This window comes from Sceloporus occidentalis, unplaced genomic scaffold (genome assembly GCF_023333645.1).
Source record: "Sceloporus occidentalis isolate IW3139 unplaced genomic scaffold, rSceOcc1.0.p SCAF_5, whole genome shotgun sequence".
NCBI classification, from domain to species: Eukaryota; Metazoa; Chordata; class Lepidosauria; order Squamata; family Phrynosomatidae; genus Sceloporus; species Sceloporus occidentalis.
In genome coordinates, this window is record NW_028316985.1 from 122,026,875 (window position 1) to 122,047,033 (window position 20,159).

Below are 20,159 nucleotides of genomic sequence, written 5' to 3' on the forward strand. Positions count from 1 at the left end.
ATCTTTTATCTTTTATGCAAAGATAAAAAGTCACCTTAGTGGTAATATATCAAAGATTGTTCTTCTTAAAAATGGAATGAGAATAATTATCTTCCTAACACCAGAGAGCCATCCTATCATTGCCGCCATACATGTTTTCTGTTATTATATTTAAATAGATACATATGACTGATTACTAACATCATACATTTGAAGTGCACTCAAGTGGCTCTTCAGTTATGCAATTTGCTATTTATGGTGGTGCTGCACTCTAAATCTTGCTGCTTTTAGCAGCAGGAATGCAAAATATGGCCATCAAAACTATAAGAGGAAAGCAATGCACAGAGGATGACAATTGTATAGAACTACGAGTCTCCTGACAGCACTTTCTTATAAGTCCCCAATGGGATAACAAGAACTAATCTTCTGACAAAAGTCTGGAGGGAAGGAGGAACACATTCCCTCCTCCCAGCCTATCATCATCATCATCATCATCATCATCATCATCATCATCATCATCATCTTGCTGGAGCGGACATACATACATATATACACACAACCACAAATATCCAACCAAAATTCTCCATTCACTAGAATATGGAGAGAAAAGGAACCATTTGTGAAAGCATTTGAGGTTGTGAAGAAGCCCATTGTCTCCAAAGACTGGGTTGCCGTGAGTCCATTTTTAGCAGGCTATCCTCAAACTCAAACAGAGAAACTGCTCCATTTATCTGCAGAAAGGGAACATAGCTCAAAGGGCACCAAATGTGGCCTTAAGAGTGCAGTAGCACATGGGGATCCTCAAGGTAGGCTGATCTCATCTGGGTTGATGATAAATGAAAAACATTGAGGTTTTTCTTTAATCATGACAGGCCTGAAAACCTAAGATACAAATGATGTTTTCCCACATAACACTCACACACTTAATGTAAAACTGGTGGATAAGGTTTCAGTAAATTAAAAAAATAAAAAATAAAACCCTAAGCATCAGAGCAACTTGAATTGCCAGGAGGGCTGCATTAACCAAAGAAATACAACAAGAAATCAACTACTGAAACTATTATTACTGTACTGTATACACTAGGGATATATTTGGCTTGCTCCCTGGAAATGAAGTGAAACAGCTCTGCTGTCAATATAGCAATATTCTAATATAAATGAGAGAAATTGTTCCAGGTGGCTTAACACACTATATTCTACATGAAACATCTCATCTAAGACTTTAGAATTCATCTGCTTTTTGGGTACAGGTAGTGTCCCATCCACTCAGTTGAAACAAAACATCCAAACTCAACAACATATTTTTGTTACCATTAGCCCAAACCATCCACTTTGGCTTCCATTTACTATACAGACTATTAATGGCTGATCATTTCCCCCCTTAGACTTTAGCCTTCCATATCCATGGATGTTTTATCCATAGATAAAAGCATTCACATCATGAAAATATTCTAAAAATATATAAATTCCCAAAAGCAAACCCTCATTTTGCCATTTTATAGAATGGACACCATTGGAGCATCCATGGATTTTGGTATCCACAGGGTACCTTAGCTGACATCAAGGGCCCACTGCACAGGTTTTAGCAGTCTCTTTAGGACTTCACTTTCTAAATCATATTAATGGTTTATGATAATTTACAATCAATGCTTGTTTACCACAAGTGAAGCCAAATTTCATAAGCAAACAGCTTTTGGCACCAGCAGCAAGGCAGACAAGGCTGCAACCATCACAGCTCAAAGAGAACACAGGTGGCTCTGCTTTCAGAAAATAACAGATTCAATACCTGCTTTCTCCAGATAGGAGTCACATGCACAAACATAGCTATTTGGAACCCTGTCAATGAGAGAGGATGGTACCAAGCTTTGTGGGCAAAGAAACATAAGGCACGATGAAGCATGTACCCTGATATTTTAGGGTAGGAAGGGGCACTGTTTTCTGACAACACCACGAAAGAGCAAAAAAAGGCAGCTGAAGTGCTAAGGACAATGGATCAAAGGACAATGGAGCAAATCAAAGGGGATGTTATTCTTACAACTATTAATTTGAGGATTACAGTGAAAAGAAACCTTTGCCCAACTTGGATGGGGAACATAATGCAGGGAAGTGAGTTTAATGTCTTTGCCTCACTATGTGTCATGAGCAATTTGGGAGGGATAGTCCCAATTAGTCCTCTGGCATTACTCGTATCATTAAATCCAGAATGTTATCTTGGGCATCCTCAAATATTCTTTCCTAGGCCCTTCTGGAGCCTTCCATTTATCCCCTTGTCTTCACCATAAAGCCCCATTCTTGGCCTCACTTAGGTTCTGCTGTTCAGTGACTCACAGTGAGCCCCCTGTGACTAGACTTTTTATGCATCCTATCCTATAGTACAGTCATTTGAATCATGGTTGAGACACTCTCTTTCCTTTACTGCTGCAGCAGTAGCAATCTCCCTTTCTAATTGTCTTGGGCAGATGGGCTGTGCTTTCTACTGGTAACCCTACCCTGTGTACAGTATACATCAGTAAAGTACAGTATCAGTACAGTACACCATCTCACCATCCATTCATTAAGATGAAGGAATACCATTCCTTTAAGCATTGGACTAGGCCTCCATGCTCAGACCCGTGGAATGGAATGGAGTGATCTGAGTGTTAGAGCTACATCCACACTGGAGAAATAACCCAGTTTGGCACCGCTTTAACTGCCCTGGCTCAAGGCTATGGAATTCTGGGAGTTGGAATTCCATAGCCTTGAGCCAGGGCAGTTAAAGCGGTGCCAAATCGGATTATTTCTCCAGTGTGGATGCAGCCTGAGACTCTGGTGACCAATGTTCAAATTCCCATTCAACCAAGGAAACCCACTGGGTGACTTTGAGGAAGTCACTCTCTCTCAGCCTGCCAGGAAGGCAATGGCATTTTCCTTGCCAAGAAAGCTTACCAAGAAAACACAGTGTGAAAAAGTCCTGTGAGAGGATTACATTAAATCAGAGGTGACTTGATAATAACAACAACCACACACTAGGATCTCCCCTTGCTGCCAATACAGTTTGTATCTTACTGCACATATCAGCCTCGGAAACAAATTTTGCAGCACTTCTGAAATACCGGAACAGTAGTTAATTTTAAGGTATAGCCTTACTTTGCAAACACATGTGTATGTTCACATTTGGCACTCAGGATACTAAATTCATGCAAACAGAATCATTTCTGAGAAGCAGACATGTTTATATTTTCCCTTCACTTGTACAATTCCAATGATAAATTAAATTAGAACTGCTTTTGGGCAAAAGGAAAAAAAGGCAAGGGAAGAGAAGGGAAGAAACATCTGAACAATGGCACACATTGGAATACCTGCAAGCTTTGCTAAATAACCAGCAGGACTAAAAACGTGTCTTTTTAAACGGATCTTGAGAAATTGAAACATCCATCCTTGACAAAAAACGTCCATGCTTGACAAAACCAATAACATACATCCATTTTGAGTAATGATATTTTAAAGTCCTCATCCTTTAGAATAAATTATGACTACTCACAACACCAGCACACATTGACAAATGGAGGAAACAACATTCCTCTATGTTCATATCACATTTCCTGTCTAGGAGCCAGAGGCCTAATGGTACAAAACCTGAAAACAGGAGGTCATTCTTCTAAGTCTGTGTTCTCATGTTAACAAGTAATGCACTGTCAGTAAAAACAGGCCTGAAGAACCTTGGCTTTTTAAAAAATATATTTTCCCTCATAATTTATATCTCCATTTAGTCAAAAGCAATTCAGATTTAGCATCGTCACTACACATATGATCCCCTGGTACCTTTCAGCTGATCTATAATACATTTATTTACATAGGAATTGCATCATATTCTGAGCTCACTTCTCCAGCTTTCCGGAGGGGGTTGTCATCTTCTTTCCTCATTGTATCAAAACCAGCAAAGAGTCTGGTGAAACCTTAAAGATTAACAATTAGGGGATGAGATTCTGTAGCCCACTTTATGAGGAAGTGACCTGAGAGCGTGGGCTATTATTCATGTTAGCTACTCTAAGGTGCTTTATTTGGCTCCTGAGAGAAATGTGATAGGGTTCCCCCCTCCCCAAGCTCTTTAGGCAAGTCACACTCTCTCAGCCTCAAGAGAAGGCCATGGCAAACCCTCTCTGGACGAACCTTGATGAGAAAAACCCAAGATAGGTTGGCCTTAGGGTCGCCATAAGTCTGAAATGACTTGAAAGCACACAACAACAACAACAACAACCTCTGAACAAATCTTTTATTTGGCTCCTGAGAAAAATGTGATCGGGTTCCCGTCTCTTCCTTGGCCAAGTCACACTCTCTCAGCCTCAAGAGAAGGCCACGGCAAACCCTGGATGAACCTTGACAAGAAAACCCCAGGATAGGTTGGCCTTAGGATCGCAATAAGTCAAAAACAACTTGAAAGCACACAACAACAACAACCACTTCCTCTGAACCAATCTTTTATTTGGCTCCTGAGATAAATGTGACCTCTTCCTTGGCCAAGTCACACTCTCTCAGCCGCAGAGGATGGCAATGGCCAACCCTCTCTGAACAAATCTTGCCAAGAAAACCTCAGGATAAGTTGGTCTTAGAGTCGCCATAAGACTTGAAGGCACACAATACACACACACACACACACAAAACCACAAAAATAGCCAGCTGAATCCTATGAAAAGAAAAGAAAAGGATGCATTTTGTTTCCCCTTCAGGAGGGAGAAGATTTCCATCTGAATGTTAGGTCCAAGACCTAATGGCTGCTGCCTCTTTTGCAGCAGTGGATGAGTAAGCATCATGGCATTTGAGAAGAGGGTCCCATTGCCAAGGCCCTGTCTCCTCCTAAGGCATTATTAAAAGGCGGGAAAGGGAAGGGAAGCATAAACATCCCTCCCTTGCTGTAGCAGGCTTGATTCAATCCATCCCAATGCACCCCTTCTTCCCCACACCCAGCCTGGGATGGGGGGGGGGGGAGAGATAAATGTTTGCATCGAATGCCTCCAAGGCCTGGAAAATCCTTCCCCCTTCTCCAGAGTGTCCTCCTTTTCCAGGACCTGCCCTGCATCCCCACCTTCTGCCCAGGAGGAATTCCAATACTTTCATTTTGAGCATGGATGGAGTGCTTGGAGGTCCCCCCCCCCCTGTGTTCCTTTCCTCCTCCCTTTTCTTCTGGAGTGTCTTCCTTGGGGGGTCAGGGCCTCTGCTCCCCTGGCCCACCTTCCCTCTCTGCTGCACCCAGCCTCCCTCTCCCTTTGGTACCCACCTTGGGCATGCGGATGTACTCCATTTCTCATGCACCTGATGCTCCTCCAGAGGGATGCATGGAGGGAATGGGCAGCAGAGGGCAGAAAAAAGAGAGATGCAAGGAAAGAGGGAGGGAGGAATTGGGGAGGATGCAAGAACTAGGGGGGGGGGGGGATCTTGATGTCTTATGTTTTGTGTGTGCCTCTGTTTTGATGCTCTGGCAGGTCAGGGCTTGGCGCCGCCTCCTGCCTTGGCTGCCATGCTTTTCCTTGCAGCAGCATCCCAGGCAGGCAGAATAAGCACATCACCTCCAGGCCCTAAAGGCTGTCGGCTTTCCCTTTGCCCTCCTCCTTCTCCTCCTCCAAGCAGGGTGACCTGAAGCACAAAGGGAGGACAAGGTACTGCAAAATAGAGGACACTCAAAGGGGGAGAAAAAGGATGGAGGGCATGACCAAGTAAAAGCTGTCAAATGCTCAGAGGAATAGAAATCCACGTTCCTTAGTCCTGCTCAAAATGGTGCAGGTGGTGGGATTCCTCCTGGACAGGAATCTACAATGGAGGGCAGGTCCTAGAAAAGGAGGACATGTGGTCCAGGGAGAGGGGAGGATGGAGAGGGGCTTCCAACTTCCAGCCAGATGGTTTCCTTCCAGCCTCTTCTCTCCTTTGGCTATACAGCTGCATCTATATTTATCACACCGGGGCTGATTTCAGCATTAAAGAGAGATTAAAGTGCATCTTTTTTGTGGGTTTTTCGGGCTCTGGCCATGTTTCCAGCATCTGTGCCTGGCATCTTCAGAATGACCAGAATGGAGACTGCACTCAAGAAATAAGAAGACTAAGAATGGGAAGGGCAGCTATGAAAGAACTGGAAAAGATACTGAAGAGCAAAGACATACAACTGAGCACTGAAGTCAGAATTGTTTAGGCCATTGTACTCATAATTACCGTGTATGGATGCAAGAGCTGGACAGTGAAGGAAGCAGACAGAAAGACTATCATACTTTGGCCACATCATGAGAAGGCACAGATCACTAGAAAAAACAATAATGCTAGGAAAGGTAGAAGAAAGAGGAAGACCCCAAACCAGATGGATAGACTCAATGGGAAGGAGGGTTATGGGCAAGGGCTTGCAGGATCTGGGCAAGGCAGTGGAAGATAGGGATTCTTGGAGATGTCTCATCCACAGGGTCAACATGAGTTGGAACCGAGTAAGGACAGCTAACAACACAACATTTGTTGTTGTTGTTGTTTCAAATTGTTGGCAACCCATGGCAAGGTTTGTTCAGAGGAACATCCTCTCAGGCTGAGAGAGCGGGATTTGTCCAAGATGGGTTTCCACAGCCAAGCAGAGATTTGAACCCTGGTCTCCAGAGTTGGAATCCAATGTTCACACAGCTATGCCACACTGGCTCTCTGCAGGCTGCAAAGATTGTCAAAAGGTTCAGATCAAACCCTGGACTCTTGAGAGAAATGTGATAGAGTTCCCAGAAGTGCAGTCCAGTACTTACACCACTGTGCCACGCTGGCTCTCTGATAGCTTCTCAAGTCATGGAGATGCAGCCCCAGGAAGCATTCTATATTGATGCTGTTCACTCTTCTAGGTGATGCACACATCAATGTCCACGGCCATTGCAAAGCAAAATCCCTGGCTAATCCATTTTAGAAAAGTGTGACGGACTGGAAGAAATGCAGGATGGCCATCTGTCAGGGATGCTAGAGCTGGATTGAGAACCTGTACTTAGTTGTGCGTGTGCGTGGGAAGGGGAGGTTGGAACAGATCAGCCTTTCCCCATATGATGTCCCCCAGATGCAATCCCGATCTGGCATTGGCAATGGGAGGGGATGATGAGAGTTGTACTGCATGGGTGGGGGCACCATGATGGGAAAGACAATTTCCAAATTCTGTTCTAACTCTGAATTTTAGCAGCTGTTTGCAGTAAATGTTTGGTTTCCTAACCCTTGAATATTTATGTAGAGAGATCTTGTAGCACTTTTGATACTAATGAATTAAAGAAGTTGAAGCATGAGCTTTCGTAGACTTCAGTCTACTTCCTCAGAAGCATATAGAAGGTAGACTGAAGTCTATGAAAGCTCATGTTGCCAACGTCTTCATTTCAGTTAGTCTCAAAGGTGCTACAAGATTTCTCTGCATACTGAGTCTACAGATTAACATGGCTATATCCTTGGATATTTGTTATACAAATGAATAGATAGGTTGAGTATCCTTTATTCGGAATTCCAAAATCTAAAATACACCAAAATTGTCCCCATGCGTAGCTGAGATAGTAACACCTATGCTTTCTGATGGTTCAGCGTACACCAACTTTGCTTCAAAATTTGCACAAAATTATTTAAAAATACTTTGTATAAAATTACCTTCACGCTATGTGTATAAGAGGTATACAAAACATAAATTAAGGTCATGTTTAGACTTGGGTCCCATCTGCAATATGTCTCATTATGTATATGCAAATACTACAAATTCCAAAACACCTCTGCTCCCAAGCATTTTGGATAAGGGAGACTCAACCTGTATATAATAATAATAATAATAGTTTGTTTATATTTTCCCACCTCTCCCAATGGATCAAGGCGGGATTATTATATTATACTTTATATTTTTATAATTTATATATGCATACTCACACATAATTATATCATGCAATATTTGCAGAACAAATTTAGTATGCAATATTTGAAATGCTACCTGTAACTTTTTCCTAGAGGCATCAGTCTTGAGAATTCAAGACAGGAAAGAGGGACTTGGGGAGTATGGGATCAGTTCATATGAAAGAGGGCAGGTGACTCTAGGGATGGTAACAGTACCAAAAAGAGTGGATTTTGGCAAGGACAGCTTGCTTGGTTTGGCAAGAAAAATTATAGTAGCTAAAATCCTCTCTCATGTTATGATGAAAATAGCATCCCCTTAAAAGAGTAGGGGTGGCCAGTTTGACTTTCACCACGATTTTAGCATGCAGCAATACTTGGGTTTTTTCCCCTTACTCTAACACAGGGGGATCTGGATTGGAACCTTCCCTTCATTTGAGATGCTATATTAGAATAACTTACACAATACACAACGATGCTAACTAATTGTGACAATGCATGCCAGATATCCTGTTGCGCAAGAGAGGCTCCTGTTTCACAATGGAACATGTTGTACAACAAGATATGTTGTGCATTGGGACTGTTGCACAATGCCTATGCTGCCAGTAAAGCTCTGCTCACACAATAGTCCCAATGGTGTGTAGCTACGACTCTGCTCCCCTCCTGAGATTACAAACATTATGCAATAGTTCAATTTAACATTACGTACTAATAGGTTGGTTGATAACAATATAACATCCTAACAGGATACCAACCTAGGGTAATAGTAATACAGTGGGCCATCCACATTCCTTGTGGTTAGGGGCACAGGACCCCTGTGAAAATGGAAAAAACTGCAAATAAGAAAACACTATTTTTTTAACCTGAGAGACCTCTCTAGGAATATCTAGATCCTCCAGCACAACATCTATAGTCAACATCTGCCAAAAACAGACCATAGACTCATGCTGGTGGACCTAGAAATGGATAGAGAAATGTAATCTCTAGATCCTCCAGCACAACTCTATGGTCAGTTTCCATCAGGATCTCTTGGAGGACCTACGGATTCCTATAGCGGTCATTTTAATCAAATCCATAAATAATCAAAACTGCAAAAGTCAAAGCCGCAAATGTGGAGGGCCAACTATAGTACCAATTAACCTTTTTTTAAATGGTCCATCATTATGTTCCACTGTATCCCCACAAATAATGTGGTAGAGATAACATTGCTACTTATGTGTTACTGTCATAGACTAGTGACAACCAGGTTCTGTGAGAGGCTACTAAGGATCATGCAAGTGATCATGATTTGAAAAACAACAGCACGTTTTTAAATAGCTATTAGCTATAATAATTTTTATATAGGGACAACTTGAGTTTTGAAAATTACTTCTTGGGTTCTTTCAGGGTAAAAAGTTTGAGAAAGGCTGGACTGGTGTTTTTACTGGCTGAGGATCACAGATAGAGGCAGGAGGCAGGAGTAACTCATGTGACTTTGGGAGCTGGAAGAAATATCCTTCTAACAATGGGAATTCTGCCAGCTGTATCAAAGAGTGCTTAGGACAAGAACCTTTGCTTGAGAAACTGTTGGCACAGTACATGCTCAGAACTGGCCTTCCAGTATGGGCATAGCATAGAAACAGTTCTTATTTACATAGAATTATACTACTGTCAGGAGACTAAAGTTATTCCTATTGTGGATAAGAGGATGAATTTGTCTTTTTATTCCTCTAGTCTAATGGTTCTCACCTTTAGTCCTCTAGATGCTTTGGACTTTAACTCCCAAACTACTGAGCATTACCTGGAAGACCAAAGGTTGAGAACCACTATGTCTAATCTGTAACAGTTTTTCTACTCTAACAGGAAACACTCTTCTATGAAGCACTGTGAATCCAAATTTGTTTGGGTCCATATTTAAAGCAAAGGTCCAACAATAACAATTAAAGGGAAAACGGAACAATATAGCATACAGTACAAGCTATTTTTGTATGATAAAGAATGGATGGCTGATCTAGCAATTTTATTATAGTCTTAGAATGTAGAAGGAGCTAGCAGATATTCCAATTAAATGCTTTCGGATTGTTCCATGACCATCTCTAGGATTCTTTGGATGAAGCAACAGACAATGGCTGACACACCATTATTGTTGGATATTTGTTTGTTTGGTGTTTTTTTTTTTTTGTTCAAGGCATTTCTTTGTTGTTTCTTGGCCCACTAGGATGCCTGAGGTGATGAATATAAAATCCATCTGTTGCCTTGATCTGCATCCATCTTTCAGTGAAATATGTAATTTCCTTGATATGTGCTAACACAGAAATAGAAAGGACCTGGTTGGTTTTTATATCAAGAAAACTGAAATTATTCACCAATTATATATCATGAATTCTATACATGGATCAAGTATGGGTAAAGTGCAACACCAAGACCACATGTGGACCACCATGGCTGGTTTTGTGGTCCTCAAGCTTTCCTTGGACTGCCTGTTTTCTGCCTGAAAGAAGATGAAAGCCACCAGGAGTTGCAATTCATCTTTTAGATAGGTTGAAGTGAACCCCATCAATGGTTAACATAAAAGAGTTGTTGTTGTTGTTGTTGTTGTTGTTGTTGTTGTGTTCCTCCTCCATTTCTGACTGATGATGACCCTAAGGCAAACCTATCAGAGGGTTTTCTTAGTAAGATTTGTTCAGAGGGGCTTTGCCTTTGTCTTCCTCTGAGGCTGAGTGAGTGTGACTTGCCTAAGGTCATCCACTGGATTTCCATGGCAAAGCAGGGATTTGAACCATCTCTGAACAAATCTTGCCAAGAATACCCCATGATAGGATCACCCTAGGGTAGCCATATGTCGGAAACAACTTGAAGGCACACAACAACAACAACAACAACAACAGCCCCCAGAGGACTCCATCAACAAAAAATTCCCCCTCCAAACCCACCAGGTGTGTGTGTGGATATATAAGCTATGGGGCAGCAGTAAAATGAGAGCATTGTTTCCCCAATAAGAATTATGCCCCCCTCAATTAAATTTCCTCTCTGCTTTCCTTCTAGTAGTGCAGTAACATAAAAATTTAGCTGAGCATTTAGGGACACTGTTTAGGCACCCAAAGAAAAGGAGCAAGCAAATTTACCAAAGGAATGTGAACATGGCAAATAGAAAAGTTCTAGGTGTGAACAATTTTTAATACTCCATTCTCTGCAATCCTGAAGAATTTGGAAAATGGAGAAAATTTTCATCTTGGGGGAGAGAATACTTATTTGCAGGGGCATTGGCTTCATTTTGCCCTCCAGCCTTGTGCCCATCATTGACACGGATGCCTTGTCATTCTATGTTCACAGTTCCTACTTGCAGAAATACTTGTTTTCCTTCCAAGTCACATTTCCTTGTCACTGTGCACTCGATCTGAACATAACAGACTTCTCCCCTAGTTGGGGCCAGCTAGAAGCAACACATAAGATCTCAATCCCGAGATGAAATCTTTTCACTTGAGTCAGTTTTGTAGGGGCATAACCTTTAACTCTGTTAAATTTTATTTAATTTAATGTTTAACACATAGTTTTAAGAACTATTCATGGATCATCATTGGTAAAAAAATAAAAATAAGACATAAAATAAACAGGTTAGCATAGCAAGGGAAAACTAACCCCACAACAAGAAATATAATTGTTTCCCAGAATAATAGTATTAATAAATTCAGCTACATTTTAGAACAAGTGAGGATTTAATGGCAACTGTTGATAAAAGGATTATATTAAACTGAAAACATTAATTGGCAAGGTAAATGGATGAGACTGCAAGAAGTATTGCTCATTATTAAGGGAGCTATTTCTAACATCAACACCAGGCAATGGAAAACATTTGGCCTTTCCATATTTTTTTTAAATTCTCCCCCTTTTAATTTTTTTGCTGGAAATTAATAAAAATTATAGAAGTATCCATCATATGGTGGGTAATTTTGCAAAGACTTCAAGCGGTAACCCAAAGTATCTGTGCGTGTTGCAGACAACATGATCTTCAACTCCCCATGGGATAGTGGAAGCTAAGGTTACACTGAAGGAAGTTCCAGTAACAACAGTTACTGAATCCATGGCAGAGAATTCAAGTAAGTAAGCCATGCAAAATATACGGGTCAGACCACATGCGTGGATATGGTCAAGGAAATAAGCATGTATAAAATCTACTTCTTCAAAGGAGCTAAAAGGAAGGAAACAGCATACACTGAAGTAGTATACGTATAAAGTATATAGAAAACACAAGTCATTCCTATCAGTCTCAGTCTCTTAAAATGTCCTGCTCCCAGATATAAACTGGTCACTAAGAACCAAATTGAAAGGTATGCACAGACAGAGGTAGAGGCAGGTGGGAAGTGGGCCTTTCAGATCTTTCTTTCACAGTGCACTGTCTGCAGATTACACTGAACAACCCTCTTCCATGACCACTAGTTGTTTAGTAACCCAAGACATTTTGCTACCTGAAATGATGAACAAGATAGTATGTGCTTCCATTCCATATAGAGTGGACCCTTGTTATACACTGGGGTTTGGTTCCAGGATCCCCCATGGATAACAAAATCCGTGTATACTCAAGTGTCATTAAATATAATGACATAGCAAAATGGTGTCCCTTATAAAAAATGGAAAATCAAGGTTTGATATTTGAAATTTATACTTTTTTTTAAACATTTTGAAACCGTGGATGCTTGAATCCGTGTATAAAAAATCAGTGTATAAAAAATCCATGTATAAGAAGGGCCGACTGTACAAAATTTGACTGGACTAGCAGTTTACTCTTCCTTCAGTGCTAGCAATGCAATTGCATTCTCCACCATACCAGAAGGGGGAGCAGGGCCAGCTATATGACACACCACATGTTCCTCCAACCACTTGCTATGACTGGTTTGCTTTGACTAATAGCAGACCCTGCCCTGGGTGAACACAGTATTTGGTGAGTTGGTGGAGCTGACAGCTTTGTCCTGATCATGTCCAAGTTGCAAGTAACAATGCAGGCTTGAACCAATCCTTTATGTAAAAACAAAACTATTAGACCACTAGTTGTTCTGGGGCAGTGTCATTCTGCCACCTTCTAATGAATGGTGATAACTCAGAGAGCAAGCAAATCATGTTCCTCTCTGCTGCTAGAGAGGAGGAACAGAAGATCAGGCGGGCCAGAAAGGAGGTTCAGGAGATACAGCCAGTCAGGGCAACTATTCCATCTCTGCATTCTTAAACTGACTGGTTTGGACTTACCTGGGCCGGTGAGCAGGTATGCAGTCATCCCTCTATTTTTACGTACTTTGAGTCCACGGTCTTTGTCCTTCGCAGACCAGCAAGCAGAGAGGGTTAAAATCGGGCTTGAATACCTGGGAATTTGCATTTTTGTGGGGAGGGGGTCCAGAATGGATCCCCCACAAAAAAGGAGGGGTGACTGTATAAACTATGGGACAATGGCAAAATGAGAACACAGTTTCCCCAATAAGAATTCTGCCCTACTCAATTAAATTTCCATAAGTCAGAAACAACTTGGAGGCACTATTACCCAAAATGCTGGTGTTCAGGGAGGACACCCACAATCAATATATTTTAGGGGAATTTCTGTACTTAGCTCAAAGGAAAGATATAGTATGACTGGGAAAACTTCAGTCTAGGGATCAACCAAGCTATACAAAGTCAAGATCACACAAGAGTTTCAGAGGCAGGGTTCAAATAAGAATTATAGGTGCGTTACAGACCGCCGAAAAGCGGCGGCCTGTACCCGCCCCTTTCCCCGGGGTATTGAGGCCTCAGCTGCCAGACCGGCAGCCTCCAAGGCCTCGATCTGCCACTTTCCAGGCTTGCGGGGAAGTGGCAAAAGGCCGCTTCCCCACAGCCTGGAAAGGGGTGTCCTTGGGGCTTCAAGCCCCAAGGACACCCCATGGCGACGGGGAGGAGGAGACCCCTTTCTCCCTTGCATTGCTGGGCGCAGCCGTTTGAAGGCTGCACCCAGCGACGCAAAGCAGCACTGCAAACCAGGAAGGAGCTCCAAAACGGAGCTCCTTCCTGCTCCACGCAAAGGGCACATTAAGTGCCCTCGCGCGGAGCGACGACATCATGTCCGCGCCGCCCCGTATAGAGGCGGCGCGGTCGTGACGTCATCATGGCGGCCCCCATGTAGATGGGGCACCACCATTTTGTATGGACTCAGTCCGTTAGGGTTAGGGGGGTGCGGAAGCACCGTACCTTCCTAACCCTAGTACGGACAGACTCCGTACTTAAAGGCCTGTTTGTAACGGGCCATAGTTTATTAAAGGGAACTATGCAATATACATACTCACAGACATAATCCACACACGCACACAAGAACTGGAGGAATCAAAGGTGGGAGAGTGAATAGAAGTGAGGCTTTGCTAAGGATAATACTTCCCTGAAGTGGATCTTGAGTCCACAGAAATGGTACAAATGCTGCACAGAATAGGAGTTAGCCAGCATATTGGCAGGCTTAGCTTAGTAAACTGACAGAGTATCTGCCTGCTATCAAGCCAAGACCAAGACCAGCTGTGTACACACACACACACACCTTGAAAATAGCTTGGGGGGGCAGAAACCCAAAGTAGAATGGACTAAATCACTTTAGATGGTTTCCCAGAACAGGAAAGAATGGTCTGAAACTAGATTGAATTCAATGGGTCAAATAAGGAGAAGTGAATGGGAGCCAAATCTTAGAGTATCAGCACACAACAATAAATAACAATAAGGCCTACACACCCATCTTTAAGACTCTTCTCTAGTCAGTATGCTTGTATACATAATGTACAAAAACACATACCTTTTAATCTGGAAAAATTAGGGCAAGAATTGGATGTTCTCCTCTCACATACAAAGTGATATGTTAAGGTGAACTTTTAAACCTACACTTGTCTCAATTTTTTAAAACAACAATCTAAGTGCTAAAAGTGAAAAGCCTTGTATCAGAGAAGACAGCTCTGCCAAGGAAAAGTGGAAATCAGTGTTGTAAGTCTCACCATAATTATTAAACAGTCAGTTTGAACAATACATAATTAAAAATAATTATTTTGTAACTGAGACAAAGCTTCAAATAATTCCACAAACAGGATTCTTTTATATTCTTGTTCCCTTCAGCATAAGCATATTTTAAAAGCTAATTGAACTGCTACATCTACATCATCATCACGACTACCATAATTCACTATTATAAACAAGGCACTAAAAATGTTGTACTGTGGTGCAGTGGCGTTCCTAGGGTTGGTGTCACCCAGGGTGGTAACTCATGGTGTCATCCCCTCCATTGATCTCCTCCTATACCAAACCAACCATTTATGTTTCTCATAAATCATAATTCCCATATAACACTGAATATAGAGTGTGCCCTTGCTATCCGCGGGGGGATCCGTTCCGGATTCCCCCACGGATAGTAGAAAATGCGGGACCTTAAGTCCCATTCTTCTTAATGGGTGCATGTTCTCGCTCGTGCCACCATGTGCACGTGTGCCCACTCAGAAAGCCACAGATAGCCAGTCCGAACTTTTTGTGGGCGCACTGTGTATATATATATATATATATATATATATATATATATGTAATACCTGTGACATAGACAACTTGCAAAATTAAAATTATACCATTAAATAACAATATCATATGCACAACCTAAATTTATTTACACACACACACACACACACACACACACACATATAGTTTCATGTGGTTAAAGTGAAAATTTGGTAAAGTGTGATGTTTATAAATAATATTTTTTAAATTTGAAATTTGAAAATTTTTGTATTTATTTTTTTAAAAAAACTAGGGCCTCTCCTTTCTCCTTCCACTGAGCCTCACCCCATTTAACCATCTCTTCAGCATTTTACAGAGATACAGGAGAATGCCACAGCCTATTTCTGCCCAAAGGGTGACCTTAGGGTGTCACCTTGTGCACTCTGAACCCCCTGCACACACCCCCAGTGATGCTACTATTGTAGTGGTAAGAGTTTTTGGAAATGGAATACTTTAGATCTTTTTTTAAAAAATAGGGCAAACAAGTGTTTCATAAAGTAGAGTATCTCATTTTTTAATAACAGGTTTGTGGATATGGCCCCAAATGTCACATTTTGGAATTTAAATGGTTGTTATAGTAAGTGATTTAGAATAATTCTTGGCCAACTCTGCAAGCCTTGTGATTTTCTTAAACTTTTAAGGTTGCTTGTCTTGGCATTATACTGTAGCGTAAATTCTTCAAAGTACTCTCAAACTGACATACCTTATCAAATGTTCTGATGAAATGCTAATCTTCTAAATACAGAGAAGCAATTGAGATTTCTAAGAAAATAGCAGATGAATCAAAGTTCATTATGCAAAAAAGAAAAGAAAAAAAAGAAAACCCAAAACAAAAAATCCCAACATAACAAATGAGAAAGTTACAATTTTTATTACCAATGTTTATTCCACACTTACATAATGGGATAGAAATTAGGATGGTTAAGAATTAACATTCTATTCTCTCAATGTTTGAATGCAGGGATACAACCAATTCCTTTCTCCCAGAGTAGGACTCAAGGCAGAAAATTACAATAAAAGCACATATAGTGGGAAACATACAAAACTTGAGATTAAACCTATATTAAACTAACAGTAGAATGAAAATCATGTAAAATATTACTTTAAAGTCAGTGTACACCCCTATTAAAACAATTCTCTTTTTAAGAAAAAAATTCCCAAAGATTTCCTGGAATAAAAAGGTCTTAACTTACCACCTAAAAGAAAGCAAAAAAAGGAGTCATTCCCTAGTGTGGGAGCAGCAACAGAGAAAACCTTCTTAGTTCCCTCAAATCTGCTGCAAAGTCATTGGGATAGAAGGAAGTACCTCCCTGAGGGTCTTCTAACTCAGGAAGGCTTATATGGGATGATATGATCATTCAATTCTGCTTTATCATGGTCAGAGGCCAGTACTGATATGGCCCTTCAAAAAGCCTGGAGCAGTTTCCAAAGGCCTGTTGAATTGTGATTTTAGTTGTGATTTTAAATGTATGCTTAATTTTAATATGCAGGCTGTTAAAAATGCAAATTGTACATTCTGCATGCATGTGATAATCACCAGAATCTTAGCAGGCATGGAAGGAGAATGAAAACCTTTCTTGCTCTGCTTGGGTTCTGCAGAAAACGCCTCCCCTTATTTGCACTAAAAAGACATTATCCATTTGGGTCAATATTAAATGCAAAGGAAGACAAATTTAATGTCACATAAAGTGTACTCTCCATTCCCCCCCCCAAACCTCCAGTGCATAAAAATGCAATGGGTGAACAGCTTTTTTTGACCCCATGAGAATTCCAGTATATTATTAGGGTCAGTTTAGAGTCTGATGTACACTTTTTATAGTACCTAAACACAGAAGGAATCCCACTGTGTCACTAAATAGGTCCAATCTAGTGACAGCCGATGCATATCATTCTGCTTTATTGTATAATATTTTGCCCCCCAAAATTGTTTTTGTCCCAATATGTTTCATTTGCTTAGAGCAAAAATATACCCCAGAAGTAGAAGAGAATAGCTCTGTTGGGATTTTCTTTGCTCTGCATTTTTTGTCTATTAAAAAAAAAATACATGTACATGGCCGAAACTTGGGCAAACTGCAAAAATTTAGCTAATAATGCTGGAGTATTTATCTTTCTTTTACTATGGTTGAAATGCACAATTTTCACCTCAGACTTGCTTCTTCACTATTAAGAACATTGATAAAATCAGACTTTGTTGCATCAGCTGGCAAAAATATTTTATATAATGCACAATAGTTTCTGGGGCCATTTTCCCATTGCCATTAGAGACCCTGAACATTTGGATGACTATCCTCAGGGACCATTCTGATTCTGACCATTTTCAGTGCAATGAGTTGCTCACACTGACCTTCTGGGTGGTGGGTGGACTCAGCCAGCTTTGTTCCCAGTATTCTCAACAGAACTTGATTTGAAAAGTAAATGGAAATATATATATTTATACACTATTCTTTCAGACACCCACGCTGTTTAGACTTCACATTTGATCTGGCCATCTTTTCCTGTGGGAATCTCACTTCAAAATCTCAGCTACTTTATGGATTAAAAAATACCACACACATGCACCCAGAGTCATGATCGGAGCGCATTGATTTTTCCCTCATGACTGCAGATGTGTTCATTTGTCATTTGGGATAAATGTTTCACATAGATAATTTCTGTTGTGTTAACACTAGAAAGGGAGAGAAAGAAAGAGAGAGAGGGAGAGAGGGATAGAGAGACAAAACTGAGAAGACAGAAGACATCACCCTACATGAGATGTAAAAGTGGAACATTTGCATCTTTAATACCTATGCAGAACAGTGGGATACCGCCACATTGCAGAACTAATACAGTTTGATAATGCTTTAACTGTCATATTGTTGTTGTTGTTATTATTATTATTATTATTATTATTATTAATATTAATATAGTGCTGTAGATTTACACAGTGCTGTACATACAGACAATAAAAATCGATAAAAATAGCTCCATCCTATGAAATCCTGAGATTTGTAGTTTGTTGTGGCACCAGAGCTCTCTAACACAGAAGGTTAAATATCTCACAAAACTACAAATACCAAAATTCCATAGCATTGAGCTATAGTAGTTAAAGTTAAAGTGGTGTCAAACTGCATTAATTCTGCAGTTTAGAGGCAGCTGTAGTTATAGGGCCAGCTCCAAAACGTTTTGCTTCCTGAAGCAACGGACAAGATGGTATCCCTTTATCATTCTATGTATAGAAGATGACTGGATTAAGGGTGAAATCTTTTGTCAGCATCAATGAGGTGATTGTGCCTTCCACCATCCCTTACACAACAGGCACATTTCATAGTCTGCAGACAGGTTGTGTGGCACACACAGTTGTCTTTTCATCAAGCCTCAGAGTGCAAGAAGAGCAGCTGAAAATCTGCCAACATTGTTTCTGAACCTTTGCACCTAAAGTGGTGGCCTTGCTCTGCGTAATGGTTAGGCCACTGTTTTTTGTGGGTTTTTCAGGCTATGTGACCATGTTCTAGAAGAGTTTGTTCTTGATATAAGGAAAGTATATCAGGAACAAACTCTTCTAGAACATGGCCACATAGCCCGAAAAACCCACAAAAAACTATGGATGCCGGCCATGAAAGTCTTCAACTGCAGAGTTAGGCTACTCTTTTTAACCATGTACCACAGTAATTTCTTTTACATGACAATGTTCAAGGAAGAAATATTGCATTTGCATTCAAATCACAAATGCTACCTAAGATGTTGTGCTGAACCAAGAAGGGAGGGGGGAACACAGACAATGCAAAGAAATTCAAAAGAGCATGCCTGTGGAATTTAAATATAATGTAAAGAACAGATTTGTACTATTAAGCCTAACTGACAGGAAAGCAAAAGAAGTTGGGACCAAAAGGAGGGATGTTGTCAGGAAGAGAATGCAAATAATGGATGATTTTGTTTTCCATATTTTTGGAAAATATGGAGAAAAGCAGGAAAATTAAATTAAAGATGATAGAAATCTAATCAAAACCCTGAATGCAACTGTTCAGCAATTTGTTTGGTGACAAAGAGAACTACTACAATAATCAATGTATAGAAACAGAAGATGACAACAAACAAGGAAGAATGTGAGCCCTGTTCCAGAAGATCCAAGAAATCAAAGGGAAATTAAAACCAAGGGTCAAAATGATATACAACCAACAGGGGGATTCATTATACAAACAAGTACAAATAGAAAGATGATGGAAACAATACATTGAAGAACTATATGCTGTAAAAGCAATTAAAAGATGATTAATTCATTCAAGGAATAACCATGTGAAGATGAACCACTAATTTTAGAAAGTGAAGTCAGAGCACTCGGGAGAAAAATATCACCAGGAACAGGTGATATACGAATAGCAATGTTTTAAGCTAAATGGAGAGAATTTATATCTAACTGAAATCCATAAAAATATGGAAAACAAAATCATGGTCCACAGATCAGAAATCCTCCATACACATTCCAATCCTTAAGAAAAGGGACATTAGGAATTACCGTAATCACAGGACAACTGCATTAAACTCCTTTGAAAGCAAAGTAATGCTCAAAATTCTACAACTTTTATTATATATGAACAATATATGTGTAAATTTACAGCGCTTTATAAATAAAGGTTAATAATAATAACAACAACAACAATAAATACCAGATGTCCAAACTGGGTTCAGGAAAAGAAGGAGTACTAAGGATCATATTGCAAAAATATGTTGGCTAATGGAATGTACCAATGAATTTTAGAAGAAAATCATTCTGTACTTTCTAGGTTGTAGCAAAGTCTTTGATTTTGTGTAGAACATGGCTCTCTCTTAAAGACATGGCTGTG

The 20,159-nt window shown here is 40.4% G+C and overlaps 1 protein-coding gene across 1 annotated transcript in view; it reads right to left on the minus strand.

Moving 5' to 3' along the window:
- LOC149312760 (phosphatidylinositol-3-phosphate phosphatase MTMR7) overlaps positions 1-5,437 on the minus strand; it is a 46,671-nt gene extending 41,234 nt beyond the window's left edge. The window contains exon 1 of the mRNA XM_089525303.1: positions 5,234-5,437. Within this exon, the coding sequence (XP_089381429.1) occupies positions 5,234-5,257 (24 nt within the window). The 5' untranslated portion in view covers positions 5,258-5,437. The remainder of the gene's footprint in view (positions 1-5,233) is intronic.
- Positions 5,438-20,159: the final 14,722 nt, after the last annotated feature.